The sequence below is a fragment of the Myotis brandtii genome, unplaced genomic scaffold (assembly GCF_000412655.1).
Source record: "Myotis brandtii unplaced genomic scaffold, ASM41265v1 scaffold902, whole genome shotgun sequence".
Taxonomy (NCBI): domain Eukaryota; kingdom Metazoa; phylum Chordata; class Mammalia; order Chiroptera; family Vespertilionidae; genus Myotis; species Myotis brandtii.
In genome coordinates this window covers 1,267,726-1,288,735 of record NW_005371709.1, presented here as the reverse complement: position 1 = coordinate 1,288,735, position 21,010 = coordinate 1,267,726, and the positions used below count along the sequence as shown (strand labels likewise).

Sequence of the window (21,010 nt, the reverse complement as noted above, 5' to 3'; positions counted from 1 at the left end):
CGCTGTCACTGGAGCAAGCAAGCCTCCCTGCTCGCTTCAGTGCATGGCTGCCGGCCGCCATCTTGGCTGACAGTTAATTTGCATAAGGATATGCTGATTAGCCAATGGGAAGGGTAGCGGTCGTACGCTAATTACCATGTTTCTCTTTTATTAGTGTAGATAGATAGTATTATAGAACCAGAAAAGGCACCTTGGGGAACATCTGGTCCCATCCTTTCATTTTAAGGTGGAGAAAACGAAGGCACAGAAAAGACTAATAAAAATAGCCATGATAAGCTCTTGAGTTGCAAAGCCTTTACACTGGCAAAGATCTTTCCAAAACAGTAGCTCATTTGCTAACCATGCATGTGAAGTCAGTAGAATTTATCCCTTTTTTGTATATGAGGCACCTGGGATCTGGAGACACAAGTGTCCTGCTCAATGTTAGTGACTGAGGCAGAACCAGAAGCCACATCTGTGACTTGCCACCTCTGACAGTGGAGCCACAGAGAGATGTAGACACCTGGGCTCAGATCCCAGCTCCTCCTTTTACTAGCTGTATGATTGGGGCAGGTTCCTGTACCACTTCGAATGAGGCTTATCTTCCTTCTTCCTAAAATGAGAATAAAGGTACTACATTTTAAGTTTACTGCAAAGGCTAAAGATAATGCCTGTAGAGCCCTCAGGACACTCCACCATTTGCTTCTTACCTCACTGGTCTAGTTACATGAATAGTATCTAGTTAGACATTTTGTATAGCCAGTGCTGATCCAGCCCATGTAAAAGTCACTGTATAGAATAAACAAAACTGAGAGCTGTTTACTTTGGATAGGGCCCAGGAACCTAAATTGAGTTCTGGCAATATCCTTACATTTCTTTTATCCTGTCATCAGTTAGCATTAGGTTTCTTCACCCATCACTCTGCCCTTCCGCAGGCATCCAGGCAAATAAAAAAACAAAACACAAAAACATCAGATCAATGAAAGCCTTCAAAGCAATCCACTAAAATGAAATGCCAGGCAAAATACTGGAAGGGTTGGACCAGAAGACAAAAGTATGGTGAAGAGGTGGGACTGTGACTCCTTTCCCCTTCCCCGTTCAAAGCCCTCCACCTCCCTCGCTAATTCACTAGTGAGGTGCTGGGCAATTGCTCTGTATAGTACTTTCCTCCAGGCTCAGGACCTTTACAAAATAAGTTTCATTGCTTTTAAATACATCCAAGATAGGAAACCTGAGATTTGGCGTGAAATGTGGAGTCTGCAAGGTGTGTTGGGAAGAGCAAGGCTGTGGAGTCAGACAGACTTGGGTGTGTTTCCTGGTTTTGCTACTTAACTCTGGGCCTGGGGCAAGTCACTTTATTTTTCTGAGTCTCAGTTTTCTTGTTCACAGATCAGTAATAACAATCCCCATTTTGCAAAGGTATGATGAATATATGCACCCACTGAACACTGGCAATCACCACTATGGCAAACACTGGAAAATGGGGTGAATGTTAACCTGTGCTCTCAGGTCAGCTTGGGTTAGATCAGAAACAGTATGGAGATCACTGGAGAAGCTGTAGGTGGCCTTCACGTAAATGAGAACCTTCAAGTGGGTTTTGTCTGGCTTACTTCTCGCAGGGACCAGCCTAGTTTGACCACACCCCCTCGGCTGTCCCAAAATTAAGTACTCTGTGGACAACTAAGACCAGCCCTGTTTACCTTTCAATGTATCTTTCTCATTCTGAGGTTGGTTTATGGCCTGAGAATGTCTCCATTAGCCAAAGCTTAACCAGATTCTGGGGTCATCGTGGTGATTTTTAAGCAGGGGATCCTGGTTATGGGTAGTTGAAGCTGGAGAGAGACAAACTGGCCTCAGGGGCAGCCTCTAAGACCAGTTCTGAGTCCGAGAGGCCTGGGGTTAAAGTACCCATTTTTGGTTAGTATGCCTTGAAGTTTTCCACAAACCCCAGCTAGGATGGGTCCTATTTAATTCCCTGAATTCAGATATTGGCTCTACCATTTATTAGCTAAGTATCCTTACACCAGTTAGTTTTTGAATGGCAAATGAGCACAGTACATTTTGATAGAGTGGTGGAAAAGAAAGCAAGATATATACCAGAAACCACAGAGGCCTTTAATGGCAACAAGAAGACTTCAGAAATGGTCCTCCCTGGTAACTGGAAGATGTTACTGAGATGGGGAATAACCTCATAAATGACTAGGATGGACTAGAGCTGGAAAAAAACAAAAAAGGAGGATTGCTTAGGATATCAGAACAGTCAGTCAGGATGTAGTGAGGAAGTAGAAATTAAGGACTACATAAACTTACAATTGGAAGAGGGTAAAAATCTGAGACTTCATTACCTTGTGGATGCTCCTTCTCAGTCTGCTTTGTTAATTCCTCCTACATCATATTCATAGATATGTCCCCAGCACTTGGAGCAGGGCCTCTCTATATCAGATGCTCAAATATCTGTTGCATTAAAGTTGCATTTCTGTGACCTCTAAATGTTGGAATTCTCCAGGACTCAAAAGAGGATCTCTTTGTCTATTCTCACTCCCTTGGTTATTTCATTCATTCTACCAAAGATATTGCCAACTTGAGACTTGTATGTCCAACTGCTACGTGATATCTCCACTTGGAGGTCTAAAAGGCATCTCAACCTTAAGCCTGTCCAAAACTGAGCTTCTGCTCTCTTTGCCAAACTTACTTCTCACACAATATTCCCAAACTCTGAAAATTGCAGTTCCATTCTTGCAGTTGTTCAGGCCCAAAGTTCTCTTTCTTTCCCCACAGTCAGTCCCTCACATAGGCTCTGCTTTCAGCATATGCAGAGAATCTGTCTACATCTCACCACCTCACTGCCACCATCCCAGTCCAAGCCGCCACCATCTCTCACTTAGATGTATGCCAGAATTTCCTGTGAGGCCTCTCTGCTTCACCTTTGCCCACTTTGTGTCCATTCTTAACATAATTGCTAGAGTGATCCTTTTAAAACATAAGTCAGATCATGTCACCAATTTTGCCAAAAAACAAACTTAAAAAGGCACAAAACTCTATAATGGCTTTATTTCACTCAGAGTGGGAGCCGCTGTCTTCTCCCACACTCTGCAATCACCCGGTTGCCATTCCTTAAGCACATCAGTTACAATTCCAACTCTCATGGCCTTTGCATTTTGTTCTACTGCCAAGATATCCCCCAGATATCCACAGGGCTCCCTACCTAACCACCTTCAGATCTTTATTCAAATATCACCTTCTCAGGGAGTTCTTCCCCGGCCTCCCCTACCTAAAATTGTAACACCTACTAGCTCACTCCCACACACTCCCTCATCCCCCTTCCCTGCTTTGCTTTTCCTCTTAGCACTGCGCAATAGATTTTATCTGGCTTGTTCTCTCTCACCCCCATTTACTAGAATGCAAGCTGCAGAGGAACATTACTTTGTCCATTGTGTTCATTGCTGTATTTCTAGCACCTAGAAAAGTGCTTGGCACATAGTAGGCATTCAATAAGTTCTGTTGAAAGAATGAAGAAAATACAAATTGGAAGAATGTGAGGATTTCTTCTAAATAGGAGCAAATGAAAAGAAGGTTAAAAATGACTCCTAGGTTTTGACTCTGGGTGACTAGAAAGTTGATGGTGCCACTTATTATAGCAAAGAGGGAGGAAGAGCTGGAATGATGGCGCTTGAAGATCATGTGTTCCTGTTTGGATAAATGATTCTGATGAGACCAGGGGACAGCTCAGGCAAAAATGTCTAAAACAGGATGAGAGTTCAAAATAGGCACTGATATTAAGATACCAATTTAGTTCTCAGGAAAGAGGTAATGGTGATACTTAAAGTGATGGGCTCTGCTGGGATCATTAACAGAGAGGGGAAAGAAGAACAGAGGATCAAGGACTGGAGTAGAGGTTCTTTTTTTAATATAGTTTTATTGATTTCGGAGAGGAAGGGAGGAGAGAGAGATAGAAACATAAATGATGAGAGAGAATCATTGGTTGTCTGTCTGCAGCACTCTCCACACTGGGGATTGAGCCCACAACTCAGGCAGGTGCCCTGACAGGGAATTGAACCGTGACCTCCTGCTTCATAGGTCAACGCTCACTCAGGCCCACCAGGCTGGAGCGGAGGTTCTTAACTACAACTGCCCACTGGCGTCTCCAGAAGAATTTTTAAACATCCCAATGCCTGGACTATGCTGGGACTGAGGCCGAACTTCTGCATCCGTCACAAGCTCCCAGGTGATACCAGTTCCTCTGGTAGCAAGTGTCAAGCGCAGTGCCTCTCAAACTTTAGCGTGTCTACGAATCACTTGGGATATCATTAAAACAGCTATCTGGGCCCCACCTCACCACCCAAGATCCTGATTCTGTAGGTCAGGGGTGGACCCAAGAATCTGCATGTTGAACAGAGGCCCAGGTGATATTCAATGCTGCTCCTCCAAGGAATACACTTTGAGTGGTAGAAGGTCACCAAGACCAAGGTACAAAAGAATAGGCATTCAATACTTTCTACCAAATGAATAAAAGATGCTGCAGGGACACCAGGGAGAATAAAAAAAAAAAAAAAACACTGTATTTTACAAGGTGAAGGTCATAAGTGAAGCAGAAACCATAAAACCATAAAATGGTCTCTGCTTTCCTTAATTCTATATTTCTAAGCAATATGTTTACTTCCAAGCTTCTGTATTTTATCTTGGGAACACTTTACTTTACCAAAGTACTGTAGCTATTTTTGAAAGAGAGGGGAAGCAAATCAATTATTTGCTTTTTTTTGTTCAAAGCATAAGAAGTATACTAATAGGGTCCTTGGAAGCTCTTCTCTGTGGACGTGCCTAAACCATTTAGAGGCTATATTTATTAAAGACATGTCAGAAGATATTTATTTAAGTACCAAAATGCAGTTGTAATGTTTCTGCCACTCTCTAACTTTCTGTCTCTTTAAAGCAAGGTTTCCAACCTCAGTACTATTGACATTCCTTGTTATGAGGCTTCCCCGGCCTCCACTCACTAGATATCAGTAGCATCCCCCACCCCAAATTGTCTCCAGACATTGCCAAATATCCTTGGGGGACAAAGTCAGCCCCAGTTGAAAACCACTGCTTTAAAAGCATCTACAAACCTAGTCGCCCTTCTAAGAAATCTGACCTGTAGGTTGGGTGGTGAGATAGAACACCCTTTGGATTCTTGGGGCAACAGAAAAGACTAGTTTGACTTTCAGTAGTAGGAAATTTTATTGACCTCAGACACAGCAAGAGCCTAATAGATAGTGTAGTACCTCAAGCTTGTCTTAAAGGAGATTGACACAAAAACTACAAGAAACCCCTTTCCAAGCTCAGTATTAAACAGTCAACCACCATTCTCTTTCCCATGTCAACAAAATACCTTAACCACCACATCATATGAGAGAGCATTCATCAGCTTGCCCTGCAGCTACTCTCTGAGGAGGTTCTTTTCTGTCTTTTCAGGAGTACTTAGCATCTTGTGACTTACACCAAGGTTACCAAAAGGACCAGGATTTAACTAGACAGCTCAGTGCTTGTTTCTCTTCCTCATTAATAGGTCATCTGACACCTAACCAGAGTACCACAGAACCTCCCCATAAACCAGTGGTTTTCAAACTTTAGCCTGCATCAGAACCAGCTGTAAAGCTTATTAATGGACGGAACCCTCAGAGATTCTGATTTACTAGGTCTGGGGTGGGGCCTGAGAATTTGCATTTCTAACTAAGTTCTCGAGAGATGCTTGACAAATTGTGAAGTTCTGTATAAATTTTAATGATTTCATCATTTTTAGCCTAAATTAATTACCAGGCATCCTGCTTTTCTAGTAAGTTGGAAGGAAACTGAAGTTAATGAACTAATAGTTGTGAGACGGCACTTGAAAAATTCTGCTAGTTTACACAGGGACAGCTCAACCAGAAAGAGCATGGTTCCCTTAGAAGGGCGGAGGAGGGGAATAGTCAAAATTTAAGCCACATCCTCATCAATATTTGTTGCTTATTGGCCAGTTGTATATCTTCTTGGATAAATCTTTATTTGCATCCTTTACTCACTTTTTTATTGAGTTGTATTTTTATTAGTTGTAAATTTTCTTTAGCATATTCTGGATACAAGCTCCCTATCAAATATATGATTTGCAAATATTTTCTCCCATTCTATAAGTTGTCTTTCACTTTCTTTTGATGGTGCCCCTTTTTAATTTTGATGAAGTCCTGTTTATACATATTTTTTCCTTTGGTTACTTACACTTTTGGTGTCTTATCTAAAAAACCATTTCCTACTCCAAGGTCACAAAGATTGACTCCTATGTTTTTCTCTAAGAGTTTTATAGTTTTCACTCTTACATTTAGGCATTTGGTCCATTTCAAATTAATGTCTGTGTGTAGTATGGCATAGGCATCCAACTTTATTCTTTTGCATGTAGATATCCAGTTATCATCCATTATTTATGGAGTCCTCTCTCTATGCCAGGTGCTATCCTAGATTCTGGGAAAACAGAGATAAGTAGAACATAGCTGTTGCCTCATAGTGGGGGGGGGGGATCATGCATAAGTAGAGAACAGCAACATGGTGAAATAATGTGGGTATGATGCTTAGTACTGTGCCTGGCCCCTAAAGTGTATATAGCAAATAGTAGCTGCTACTATAATAATAATATCTATTAATGTACTTATAAATTTCAGTTAAAGAGGTATGTTCAAAGTGCTGTGGCAGGAGGGAGTGACTAACTTATCCATGTCTCAAGACTGGCTTCACTTTGGGCCATCCCCATCACTTCTGGAGCCGAGGAAGAGGAGGGGTACAGGAAGACAAGTCTCTCAAAGGCCAACCTTTTTGAGAAAGGAGGGACCTCAGGAACGGGTGTCATGGGAACATCTGGTTTCCTTGTCCCTGTGAATGTCAGCTCAGAACAGGGTTATGTGATTGCTGATTCCTGTTCCAGTCTGTACCCAAGAAAGAATGACTTCTTCATGTGTTTGTAGATCTCTACAGGCACTTGAGGGAATCGTGAAGGCTGATTATGGATTATATAATGTTTCTAAATAGATTATATAAGTACATTGTCTTGATATTACATAATTAGGATTTAAACTCTCTATTCCCTGGTAATCATATAGTGTATCCTCAAATTTATCTTCTAAAGTATAGACCAATGGGAGATTTTTCACATGGAATATATGGTATTTTGTGTGAAACATCATAAAATGTTATTTTATTTAATCCCATCATATGAATTGATCTCTTAGTGGTAGGAAGTATGGCTGTGTTATATATATATTTTGGGCTCCACAATAAAAAGTTATCCAATTATAGAAAGTAATCTTAAGAAATCACTTTTTCAAGTCTTTCCATTATAGTAGTTATTTTTTTGTCATCTGCTAGTACATGTTAGCAGAAAAGTGTGAACAGCTGCCATACGTGTAAGAACACTGTGTTGGGGTGAAAAAACTTTAAGTTTTTTCTAATAATCAGTATACCCTAAGTTAAACTACAAAACCCTTCAGTCCAGTTGGATAGGATAGTTGTTTCAAAGAAGGATAATTTTAGAACCACTGAGTCAGAATTTAAATTTTAATTTAAACACATTATATTTTATCAAAAAGTAAAGGTTTTAGTGTCTGGTCTTAACATCATATATTATGTCCACTATGGATTTTTATTCCATCTTAGCTCAGGTCATCAGAAATTTGCTGGCTGCCTGTTATATGGGAGGTAACCTATCTAAGTCTAATGTCCTGAAGGAGCTGATGATCTGAGGAAGATAAACAGTCCAGTAGAGGTCACACACATTGCTAGTAATAAGAAGGAGCAACTTGTATGACAAATGCTCTAACAGAGTTATCAGGGGCTTAGAAACACGGGCAAGGAGAGGTTGGTTCAGATTCAGAATGGGGAAGATCCGGGAGAGCTTTCTTGAGGAGCTGGCATGTGAGCTGAAACTTGAAGGACCAGTGGAGCTGGAATGGGAGAAGGAAACTGTGCGTGAAGACTTCGAAAGTGGAGATGGAGGACGTTGAGGAAGTAGAGGTAACCTAGAATATAGAATAATTAGGAATTTATAGGAAGATAGGGAAGAGCCGCATTTTACACTCTTGATTATACCCAACTCATGAGTCTAGCTTTGATGCTCTGCACACTAGGGAGCCATGGGGGCGTTTTGAGCAGGGCGGGGGCATGATCAGATCAGTTTGGGAGTAAGTCAAAGGATGGGTTAAATGTGGAGAAGAAATTATAAACCATTATTGAAAGAAATGCCATATTTTCCATTAAAAATTCCAATAGGTAGCTTTCGTGTGATTAGAAGTATTTGACACAGAAGTTCATGTATTTAAATTGTAGTGGTTAATTATGCGTCCAGCAAGCTGACTACTCCTCTTATCTGATAGCAATGACCAAGCATAAGCTTATAAAAAGTAACACTGATAAAGCATGAATCAGCAGATGAAAACAAACCAAGGTGAAGGAAGACTGTAGGTAAGACTCATTCCCTAGGTTAGGATTGAACCCAATTACCTGGATTTGCAATCCAGCTCTGCCATTTATGAGTGACTGTGTAACGTTAGGCATCTTACATAACCATTCTGTGCCTCAGTTCTTTCCTCTGTAAAATGGGGATAATGATAGTATTCATCTTGAGGGTTGTTATGAGGATCAAATGAATCAATATCTAGAAAGTTCTCTGAACAATGCCTGGTATGTAGATAGAGCTCAATAAATGTTAACTATTATTATTCAGTTGTTGGACAATAAAAATGAACTGCCTGTGACACATTACAATTTACAGAGTGCTTTCACATACCCACTAGGTCATTTGAGCTTCAAAATGCCTTATGGGTACATTTTATTCTGTGAATCAGGCATTTGGACAAGGTACAGTGGGAATTGCTTACCTCAGCTTTGCAATGTCTAAGCCAGCAGCTGGAGATGACTTGAAAGCAGAGCTGAATCAACTAAGATCACAGATCCCCTGCCATGGTGGCTTCTTTGCTAAAATCTGGCTGGCACCTTGATGGGATGGCTGGAAGGCCAGGCTCAGCTGGAACATGTGGTTTCTACACCATGGTAGTCATCATACTTCTCACTTAGAGTGTTTCTGCAGCAGAAACCGCATGACCTTTATGACTTAGCCCCAGCAGTCTCATAGCAAACACTTCCCTGTTCTCTACTTGTTAAAGCGTCACAACCTGCTCAGACTCAAGGGAAGGGGATAGAGACCACACTTCTTGATGGGAAGCCTATCAAAGAATTTGGAGGCATGTTTTAAAATCACCATACTGGTATTTCCCCCTGATTCTAGATGAGAAGATCAGGACTCGGAGAGGTCAAATAATTAGATGAGGATCAGTTGCACAAATGGTAACTGGGATAGTTAAGGGGTATGGGATGGGGGAAGTTGGAAGAGGAAAAGGCTTCTAACCTAATTCTTTGACTCCAAGTTCTTGGTCTTTCAATAGCTCTATTCATCCTTCTTTAGCTTAGATATACTAGTACAGTTAACCCCTGAATAACATCGGTTTGAACTTCGTGGGTCCACTTACATGCAGATGTTTTTCAGTAAATATATTTGGCCCTTCGTATCCATGGTTTTTGCATCTGCAGATTCAACCCACTCCAGCTCAAAAACAGTATTTTCCCATTCCCAGTCCTGTTTCAGTCAGCAGTTGGTTGAATCCACGGTGCAAAGGGCTGACTGTAGAGTCAAAATTTACTCGTGGATTTTCAACCGTGCAGGCATCAGTGCCCCTAACCCCCAAATTGTCCAAAGGTCGACTGTGCTTGCTAATATGTGAAAGTTAAAAGGAGAAAAATTTAACTGACTTTGTGTACAGGGTGGACAGAAGTAGGTTTATACTTGTGAGTGCGCAAAACACTGAGTTAATAAAGCTATTGTAATCATCATACCCTGCATGTCTTTTTCCATATGAGAAACTGTAAACCTACTTTTGCCAACCCCTTATATTAGGTAACTTTCCTAAAAAAGAAACAGAGATGTAAAAGTATAGTTTGTTTTTATATAGGCTTGTATACAAACTTCGTATTTTAAGGAGGTCCTGGGATGGGTCAGTCCTGAGATTAGTCAGAAAGCAACGTTTTGTAATCATCATACCCTGCATGTCTTTTTCCATATGAGAAACTGTAAACCTACTTTTGCCAACCCCTTATATTAGGTAACTTTCCTAAAAAGAAACAGATGTAAAAGTATAGTTTCCATTTATATAGGCTTGTATACAAACTTTAAGGAGGTCCTGGGGTGGGTCAGTCCTGAGATCAGTCAGAAAGCAACATCGTATAATTTTCTCCCTAAGGAAGGGTCTCTGAAAACATCCCAGATGCTTAACTGTGATTTCATTTGTTCTCTAGGAAAATCTCACCTGGCCATTGTCCAGCGGGTGAATAATGAGGGAGAAGGGGACCCCTTCTATGAGGTGATGGGCATTGTCACACTGGAGGACATCATAGAGGAGATCATCAAGTCAGAGATCCTGGACGAAACTGACCTCTACAGTAAGTGCATGGCGTTGGCTGTTGTCCAAGGTCATCTGCTTTTCCTCTGTGACTCTCAGAGCTGGCTTAGTGTGATAGACAGTGTGAAAGAGTGTATATCAAGCCCATGCATTCTGTGTGTCAGCTCCCTAATGCCAGGTGCAGGCATGGCAGGGTACTCTGGCTTGAATTACCTGGGTCCCTGAGAACATGCTAGCTCAAAGATTTTCACCCTTTTTTATCTCGTGGCACACATAAACTAATTATATTTTGGGCCGAGTTGACAAAAAAAAAATAGCTATAATTTTGATTCATTCACACCAGACAACTATTTTTGTATTGGCTATTGTCATTTTTTAATTTTACAGTATAATCTAAGAGGTCAGTGTCTCTGACTAAGTAGTCAGGCATTGCATGTTTTAAAAATACTTGCAGCGCACTGGTTGAAAATTGCTGTGCTAGCTAAATGTTTATCAGTACAGAACCTTCAGGAACGAAGACTATGAAAAGGAGACACACCAGACAACTATTGTTGTATTGGCTATTGTCATTTTTTAATTTTACAGTATAATCTAAGGGAAAAGAGGTCAGTGTCCCTGACTAAGTAGTCAGGCATTGCATGTTTTAAAAATTCTTGCAGTGCACTGGTTGAAAATAGCTGTGCTAGCTAAATGTTTATCAGGACAGAACCTTCAGGAACGAAGACTATGAAAAGGAGACCTCCTGGCCTTTGGATGAAAAAGGAACTAAAGGAAACAAAGTATACCTGAGGTGGCCACTCTGCCCTTGATTCTGTCCTGTGTTGTTCCTGTTTTGTCTCTTTAACCACCCAGATACAGACCCCAACACACCCTGGGATTCCACTCAACAATCTACTTACACCAAAACTTCGTGCGCAGTGGAGACTGACCTGAGATTTCATACCGAAACCCAAGCCAAACCTTCAACATCCCTTCTTACACACTGCTCTTCTCCCTTATGTTTTTTTCAGCCCTTCCAGCTGGTTTCTTCTCCCTTCCCCACCCCTGGCTCCTGTCCCTGCTTCTGACCCTGCTCCCTCCTTTCTGGTCTCCTCACCTTCCTACCCACTCTCCCACAGGAACGATATGGACTCCTCCATGCAGATAGTGACTGCTTTTGGTTACCCAGTCTTATCAAAGCTTTCCTTGCAAATGTTACAAAGTTGTCTCTAGAATGGGAGTGTTATCTAAATCCATGGGAATCCCTAAACCAGGAAGTGTTTCCTCCGAATTTCAGCTCATGGGACAGCAATCCCTTTTCCTCCCCAATTCTCTCCCCGCAGAGGGGTCAAGGTTGAAGCAGGAGAATTGTGAGTGGGAAAAGGAGGTGGCATGCCTCCAGTTCTGCTCAGAGCATGGTTAAAATCAGGAAGAGACCAGGTGAGCCCAGCTCTGGGGACAGAAGAGGGGCAGAGGCACAAACCCTCTGGGACTCCCAAATCCCTAGATGCTGAGAATGCAAGTCCCTGATGTTTGAATGCCTTTTTGTAAGTACTTCACAGGTAGCTTTTGGTTCAAGTCTCATAATAACTCACGAGATGAGTAGAAAAGTTATTAATTATTAACCTCGTTGTATAGATTAAAACAAACAAACATTCTGATGGTTGCACAGCTCATAAATAGGGGACCAGCTCAAGAACCCTGACCTTGGGAGTCCCAGGCCACCCTTTCCCCTTTTCCACCGTGCACCACCTAAATGTAGATAACACTGAGACAATTACACCACCTCTCACCTGTCCCTGATCAACATCCTTTCACTCCCTCGGAGAGGTAATGTCATCTACAGTTGACACTGCAGAAATTCAGGTGGTCTCAGAGGACCTGCCTGTCCCCCATAACTCTGGGAAAACCTCCAAAAACCAACAGTGATTCTGAGTTGCTGCATTCTGTCCCCTGTGATCCCCGCAGCCGACAATCGGAAAAAGCAGAGGGTCCCGCACCGGGAGAGGAAGCGACATGACTTCTCCTTGTTTAAGCTTTCTGACTCGGAGATGCGAGTGAAGGTCTCCCCACAGCTTCTGCTGGCCACACACCGCTTCATGGCCACAGGTATGACCCTGCCCACCGTGTCTCCATCCCAGGCAGAATCTGGAGGGCGGGGCCCATGCACCAATCATTTTTAATACTTCGTGACCTAATTCCAGTGTAAGACTGAGAACCACTGTTCCAGGAGAGGAGATTGCCTCAGGCAAGGGTGACAGGATGCCACATACTGTCAGTGCCAGTCCCCGCCTGATCTTCTAGGGAGGGAATGAATACATCCCAACTCTGCTTGTTGATCTTCTACTCAAGAAAAAAAGCTAAAGAAACCACTGCTACACTTTTCCCTTCCTCCACTTGCTTCTTGGTGGGAGACAGAGGCCGACCTGCATCCTGTTGGATTTGGGGTGCCCCAAACGATCTGTGGGGGGAGGGAAAGGCATTGTCCTATCCAGCAAAAAGGCCCTGGGGTCCAGTACCCTCCAGAGATCATATAGAGATACGAGTTCTTAAAATATGGAAGTGGATTGTGAATCTTGGGATCTTTAGAAAGAAAAAAAAAGTAAGAGGATCCAAAGATAAACTTGTGAAGAAGGTAAAGTTTGTCTTTGAACCCTCTGACCTTCTCACACAGGCCTAATTAATGTGCAGACCTCAAATGCACACCCTTTACAAAGTGCAATATTTAATTGATCCAGCATATGATTATTGACTATATGATGAGTACTAGTACTATTCCAGGTGTTAAAAAAAAGTAGAAAACTTTATGTTGCAATTCTTAAAAGTAGAGTTTTCAACATGTTATCTAGTTCTGGTTTCTTCTCCCTTCCCCACCCCTGGCTCCTGTCCCTGCTTCTGACCCTGCTCCCTCCTTTCTGGTCTCCTCACCTTCCTACCCACTCTCCCACAGGAACGATATGGACTCCTCCATGCAGATAGTGACTGCTTTTGGTTACCCAGTCTTATCAAAGCTTTCCTTGCAAATGTTACAAAGTTGTCTCTAGAATGGGAGTGTTATCTAAATCCATGGGAATCCCTAAACCAGGAAGTGTTTCCTCCGAATTTCAGCTCATGGGACAGCAATCCCTTTTCCTCCCCAATTCTCTCCCCGCAGAGGGGTCAAGGTTGAAGCAGGAGAATTGTGAGTGGGAAAAGGAGGTGGCATGCCTCCAGTTCTGCTCAGAGCATGGTTAAAATCAGGAAGAGACCAGGTGAGCCCAGCTCTGGGGACAGAAGAGGGGCAGAGGCACAAACCCTCTGGGACTCCCAAATCCCTAGATGCTGAGAATGCAAGTCCCTGATGTTTGAATGCCTTTTTGTAAGTACTTCACAGGTAGCTTTTGGTTCAAGTCTCATAATAACTCAAGAGATGAGTAGAAGAGTTATTAATTATTAACCTCGTTGTATAGATTAAAACAAACAAACATTCTGATGGTTGCACAGCTCATAAATAGGGGACCAGCTCGAGAACCCTGACCTTGGGAGTCCCAGGCCACCCTTTCCCCTTTTCCACCGTGCACCACCTAAGTGTAGATAACACTGAGACAATTACAGCACCTCTCACCTTCTGTCCCTATTGATCAACATCCTTTCACTCCCTCGGAGAGGTAATGTCATCTACAGTTGACACTGCAGAAATTCAGGTGGTCTCAGAGGACCTGCCTGTCCCCCATAACTCTGGGAAAACCTCCAAAAACCAACAGTGATTCTGAGTTGCTGCATTCTGTCCCCTGTGATCCCCGCAGCCGACAATCGGAAAAAGCAGAGGGTCCCGCACCGGGAGAGGAAGCGACATGACTTCTCCTTGTTTAAGCTTTCTGACTCGGAGATGAGAGTGAAGGTCTCCCCACAGCTTCTGCTGGCCACACACCGCTTCATGGCCACAGGTATGACTCTGCCCACCGTGTCTCCACCCCAGGCAGAATCTGGAGGGCAGGACCCATGCACCAATCATTTTTAATACTTTGTGACCTAATTCCAGTGTAAGACTGAGAACCACTGTTCCAGGAGAGGAGATTTGCCTCAGGCAAGGGTGACAGGATGCCACATACTGTCAGTGCCAGTCCCCGCCTGATCTTCTAGGGAGGGAATGAATACAACCCAACTCTGCTTGTTGATCTTCTACTCAAGAAAAAAAGCTAAAGAAACCACTGCTACACTTTTCCCTTCCTCCACTTGCTTCTTGGTGGGAGACAGAGGCCGACCTGCATCCTGTTGGATTTGGGGTGCCCCAAACGATCTGTGGGGGGAGGGAAAGGCATTGTCCTATCCAGCAAAAAGGCCCTGGGGTCCAGTACCCTCCAGAGATCATATAGAGATACGAGTTCTTAAAATATGGAAGTGGATTGTGAATCTTGGGATCTTTAGAAAGAAAAAAAAAGTAAGAGGATCCAAAGATAAACTTGTGAAGAAGGTAAAGTTTGTCTTTGAACCCTCTGACCTTCTCACACAGGCCTAATTAATGTGCAGACCTCAAATGCACACCCTTTACAAAGTGCAATATTTAATTGATCCAGCATATGATTATTGACTATATGATGAGTACTAGTACTATTCCAGGTGTTAAAAAAAAGTAGAAAACTTTATGTTGCAATTCTTAAAAGTAGAGTTTTCAACATGTTATCTAGTTCTGAATACAGATTTCTTTTAACTACTGACTGATTTCCTAGAGTAAAGCAGCTGTATCTTTTAATGTTACAGTATGATATAATATAATATCTGTTAACTTATAAATTTGATGCAAGGATGCTACACATTATTGAGAACATATCACTTAAATAATTACCATTTCTATTAGCTTGGAATTTCATTTCTTTCAACAGATATGTCACAAATAAGTCAGATTAAATTCTCTGTATTTCACTTGATCATTACAGTGAAAGTTTTGCTGTTTACATGCTTACTTAGCCATGCCCAACTCTGTTTTTTTAACCACTTTATTGAGGTATAAGTGACACACACAAAACGGTACATATTTAATGTATACAATTTGATGTGTTTGGAAATAAGTGAAACTATCACCACAATCTATGCCATAACTATGTCCATCTCCTCCAAAAGTTTTCCTCCCACTCTATTGTTATTTTTCTCTGTTAATATAAGATCTAACCTCTGAGTAAACTTTTAAGTATACAATACAGTATTGTTAACTGTGGGCACTGTGCTGTGTGGTAGATCTCTAAGGTTTATTCTTCTGGCATAACTGAAACTTTGACTAATCCCACCCTTCCCTCACCCTCCCACCACCCCAGGCAATCACCTTTTTGTCCTCTGCTTCTATGAGTTTGACTATTTTAAATTCGTCATATAAGTGATATCATGCAATGTTTGTCCTTCTGTGTCTGGCTTATCTCACTTAGCATAGTATCCTCCAGGTTCATCCATGTTGTCACAAATAGCAAAATTGCCTTCTTTTTTTTTTATTTGTATTGATTTTTTAGAGAGAGAGGAAAGGAGAGGGAGAGAGAGACAAAAACATCGATGACAGAAAAACATTGACTGACTGCCCCCTGCATGTCCCCTACCAGGGACTGAGCCCACAAACCTGGCATGTGCCCTAACCAGGAGTCAAACCAGCGACCGCCTCGTGCGTGGGTCAACACTCAACCACTGAGCCATGCTGGTGGGGCAAAAGTGCCTTCTTTTTTAAATTCACATGCAACTTTAAATAAAGTCAAGTAGAAAATTAATAACAAAATTGACATTTCTAAAATGGTGACTTGTTTCTCCTGAGGTGCCAATACAGGGACACACATCCCCAGGGAGCAGGGGAAGGCCTGAGACACACATGGGTTTAAACCCTCACACACACACACACACACACACACACACACACACACACACACACTCACCTGAGTCACAAGAGCCCTTCCACACACACACACACACTCACCTGAGTCACAAGAGCCCTTCCAGCCTCATGCCTGGAGCACGAATGGAGGTGGCTCTAGACACGTGGCCTGGTTGTGCCCACCCTGACTCCTCCCACCTGCCGATTCTTCCTGCCTCCCACTCTCCCCTAGAAGTGGAGCCCTTTAAGTCTCTGTACCTTTCGGAGAAGATCCTACTCCGGCTCCTGAAACATCCCCACGTGATCCAGGAGCTGAAGTTTGATGACAAGAACAAGAAAGCCCCGGAACACTACCTCTACCAGCGCAGCCGCCCCGTGGACTACTTTGTGCTGCTGCTCCAGGTGCGTGGGAACATTCGAGTCCCTCTGAGGACACGACAAGGGCCTCCCTAGGCTGGAGAGGAATGGCCATGCCTCCCCACTGCCGGGTCCCAAGACTCAGCTGGCTGCCCTGGGAGCAAGGCCAGGTGGGGTGGGTGTTTGTCAGTGACCCACAGAAGGGGCCAAGTTTGACTGGTTGGTGTCCTACGAGTGGGGGGTTGGGGGGGGGATCTTGATGGCGTTTAGTCTGACCACTCAAGGATGTTCGTGGTGGGGTGCGGCAGGTACCCCTCCAGCAGAGGGGTTCTGTGACTGAACTTTCAAAACTGCTGTCCCACAGAATCCCTGACCCCTTCCTGTCTCTGCTTGGACATGCCCAGAAGTGGACCTGTCCTGTGCCTTCTCTCAAACTTCAGACGCTTCTTATTTAAAGCTTTTCCCTCTGTCAATCTGAAATCTCATCATCTCTGACTTCCACCTGGAGGCGCACAGAACACGTCCACTCTCTTGGAAACTTCTCAGTCTCTGCAGTCCCTTGATGCTTCCTCCTTAAGAGGATACGGAAGGAAACTAATGACCGAGTGAGAGCGGTGCAGCATCTTCCCGGTCCTCACCTCTGCCCTGGTGCCCGGATAGGCCTGTAAATGCGTGCTGGGCGTGGTTCCGGCACTGGATCCTGCTGGCGCCCTGGCCTGGCTCCACCATTAGCTCTGTCACTCCTCCATCTCTTCCCAACAATATCTTCTGAACCCTAAATACAGTGACTGGCTTAAAATCTTAATTAAACTTACAGTAACTTACAAGTGGGCTCTATTTTGTCTGTCCACCTGCACTCCGTCTGCTCTGACACGGTAGTGTGCCGCATGCCCATTCTTCCAGATAACCTCAATAAAATGACCTTCTCCAAAATGGGGTCACATTCTTCACTGCTGGAAATCAGGAAGGGTTCTGTCACTTTTTTAAAAATAACATAATGACCCATACAATTTACTGTTTTATGCTTCATATAAACGTAACTGTTTTAAATCAAAGCTGGAGGAAGTAAAATATAGTGGCAAGAGTGTAAATTCAGATATTGGAAAGATCTGGCTTTAAAATTCCAATATTGCCGTTTCCTAACTAACCTTGACCTAAGTGATTTAACCTTTCTGAGCCTCAAAATTTACTCATCTATAAACTGGAGGTGAAGGCAGGAGGGGCCTCATAGGGTTGTGGGACCGATTGAATGAGAAACCATGCCGAGCACATAACACAATGTCAGCCCCATAGACACACACCGTATGCTACACATAAGCTGTCGTCACTAGTGGTGATGGGTTAAACAAGCTTCACACAGAATCAGGATTAGATTTTATTTCAACCAGATTTAGAGATGGTCTCATCTCAGAACAAGCCAGTGAGTCCGTTCATAGGGCCCTGGGCCAACTGATGCTTGGGCCTGCATCATGGGAGGCCATTGCAGTATGCAAGGAGAGCTCGGGGTTATTTGTGACTGGATGCAGCTTTATAAATTAGGCAATTAATTCATTGCAAAGGGCTACTGAAGCTGGCAGTGCTATTTCTGACACGTAAATCTGGACAGGATTCACATTTCCCTGTGATCAGCTCTTAAGTCTGCTTGTTATCCAGACAGAAGCTTAGGGTTGTGGTCAATAATCGAACTGGAAGTGTGTGCACACACCCTTAGCACACTGCCTTCTTTCTCCAGGGGAAAGTGGAGGTGGAGGTTGGTAAGGAAGGCCTTCGCTTCGAGAATGGAGCCTTCACCTACTATGGTGTCCCAGCCATCATGACCACTTCTTGCTCAGGTATTCCAGTTCCCAAGCCATAGCGTATTGGGGAAGCAGTGGGATATTGTAGAAAAAAGCAGCTGGGTTCAAGTCTTTGCTCCTATTAGGAACCCTGGGCAAGCCCAGTAACTTCCTGGGCTTTAGTGTCCTCCTCCATGAAGTGGGAATAAGACTCATTTTTCGTTCAGAGAGTTTGTTCGTGGAAGTACATGGTAGACAGTAATGTTATCAAATGTTAGGGATGGATAGTGGGGGTTTTTTTAGTGTGAAAAGACAAGTTTATTTTTCTTTTTACACTTCCATTTGATTGTCTGGTGTGTTGTGTTGTTGTTTTTCCAGGTTCATTGATGCTGGGGGTGGGGTGGGAGAGGGAGACCCTCGATAAGAAGGTGTACTTTCTGAATTGCCTCTGAAACACGTTGCATCTTTCTGTCCTCAGATAATGATGTGCGGAAGGCGGGAAGCCTGGCTGGATCCTCTGCCTTTCGTATGTATTTCTCAAACCCCTCCCTCATGCTCCCCATCGTAGTCCTGCCTCAGCCCCCTCTGGGGACCCGGACCCAGCACTCTGAGCCTGGGCTGGGGCTGGGGCTCACACAAATGCTGGCAGCCTCTCTGTAATGCTCTGCCAGGAACACTGCTTCTTGCCAGGTACTCGCAGACCACAGGGGCTTCGTTTCTGTGTCTGGAATGTTTTCTGCTGCTGCTCTGCTCATGTACAGTGATGAACGGCAGGGAGGGAGGTTGTGAGGGGAGGCGCCATTTATTGTCACACATTTGTGTGCTCTGGTGGAGGTTCGGCCTTTCCTTCTCTGCGGTGATAACTCACCCACTGGCCTTTACTTGAAAACTTAATATGCCGTTCTTGTGTCTGTGGGGTCAGTAGGAAGTGACTGCAAGATCTTGGGATACAAGTCCCAGGCTGGTGCGATATGTTGCTTATCTGCTTCTCTTTCCTCCTTCACCACATCTCAGCTGGAGGAGAGGTGTCTGCCAGCTGGCCGTGCATGCTGATGGTGGTGGGGGCTGGCACGGGGCTGCTGGCTGGTTTGCTCTGCCCCTTCTATGCTTTACCTACTTGCTGTTTCCTAAATAGAATTGTTGTGCTTGTGTTTAGAAGGCATGGCATTTATTGTGATGTAAGTGTGATGCTGAAAGAATGATTTCTCTAGAATTTATTTTTACTCACTGGTCTGACTTTTGCATTGCTTTCAGCTGTTACTGTTTAAAGTGGCTATTTTAATGCCAAGTGGAGTGTTTTCTCTTATCATAAAAAGCATTTTACGTAGTGTTTTATATTGGATTTCTCAGAGGGTCCCAACGCTGGATATCAATCCCTGGCACATGAAAGATAGATACCGTTTTAACGTGGAGAAACTAAAGAAGTGACTTGCTCCAAATCACCCAGCATGTTGGTGACTTACATAGATGCATGCCGGTGCCCTGACTATTGCACACAACACAATGAAATACAGATTGGAGAGCCATCATGTTCCAGAATGCAATCTCTATGTGGGAATATTGGAAAAATTTATGGTATAATTTCACATCCTAGCCCAGCATAGGGCTGAAATGAAATTAGAGTAGCTACCCACACCCAAGGGGTGGCCCAACATGAGTTGAAGGAGATCTGTAAAATAAAAACCCTGGTTCATTAGTATACTTATATAAGCCAACAACTCTCAAGTAAGGTTCTCAGTACTCAGAATGAGAACTCTGTGGGGGTGAGGGATGTGCTCCAGGACCGGACTTGGTTCTCTAAAGGAGATGTCCACCCATCACATTGCTCAATGTAGAGCAACTTCCGGGATTCTAAATCTTACCTAGACTTGTTGGCCCTGTTCTGGCTATTCCAGAAGACCAAAAGAGGTGGGAACTCTGGGGGAAGGGGATAATTACGACTCCCCAGCCCACCTAATTTAGATGACATTTTAAAAGTATATATAGTTTAAAGTAGTAGGAAGATGTTATCCGGTTTTCTCCTTTCCTTCATTTCTGTCTCTAGTTTTTTTGTATCAGAATCCTTCCATTTTATCAATGAGATGGGAGTATACTTGCAACACAGGTCTCTCCTTCAGAACTGGTTAACTAAAAGGAAGCATTACACTCTTTTCCTCTCCCCACTTTTGAGCATCTTTAGAAATCTTCAGGAGGAAAAAAATCGAGTTAGTCTGTAAGGGGTATAGAGACATTTTCCATCCTTCCCCCAAACCCTCTCCACTTAGTGGAGTGAATTGTGAAATAACTCCAAAGACTAGCCACACCAAGCATGTCAAACTCAAAGGCTCACACGGGCCAAATAAACAAGGTTTAAGTTTACGTGGGCCACAAAAAAACAAAAGCTTCAATTTCCATAGAAACGTAGGTTTATTTCGATAGAGACATGCTGAATACAAAGGGCTGAAATAAATGAATGATCGTTAACATAAAATATAGAACATTTTAATAAAAATTAATATTTTTTTGAACATTAACTTACCAGACACTGAATAACTGCACAAATTAATAAGCGTAACACAAATAGACCTATTTTTCTTGTTCTCTGAAAGCTAAGTATTTCCTGTTGCACACACCAAACAAGTCAGTCCAAGACTAATGAC

At 43.2% G+C, this 21,010-nt stretch overlaps 1 protein-coding gene across 2 annotated transcripts in view; it reads left to right on the top strand.

The window, feature by feature from the left end:
* CNNM1 (cyclin and CBS domain divalent metal cation transport mediator 1) overlaps nucleotides 1-21,010 on the top strand; it is a 52,389-nt gene that overhangs the window by 11,909 nt on the left and 19,470 nt on the right. For both annotated transcript variants that reach the window (XM_014532721.1, XM_014532720.1), the window contains exons 2-6: nucleotides 10,327-10,470; nucleotides 12,378-12,518; nucleotides 16,472-16,641; nucleotides 18,329-18,428; nucleotides 18,850-18,897. In XM_014532721.1, coding sequence (XP_014388207.1) covers nucleotides 10,327-10,470; nucleotides 12,378-12,518; nucleotides 16,472-16,641; nucleotides 18,329-18,428; nucleotides 18,850-18,897 — 603 coding nt within the window. The remainder of the gene's footprint in view (nucleotides 1-10,326; nucleotides 10,471-12,377; nucleotides 12,519-16,471; nucleotides 16,642-18,328; nucleotides 18,429-18,849; nucleotides 18,898-21,010) is intronic.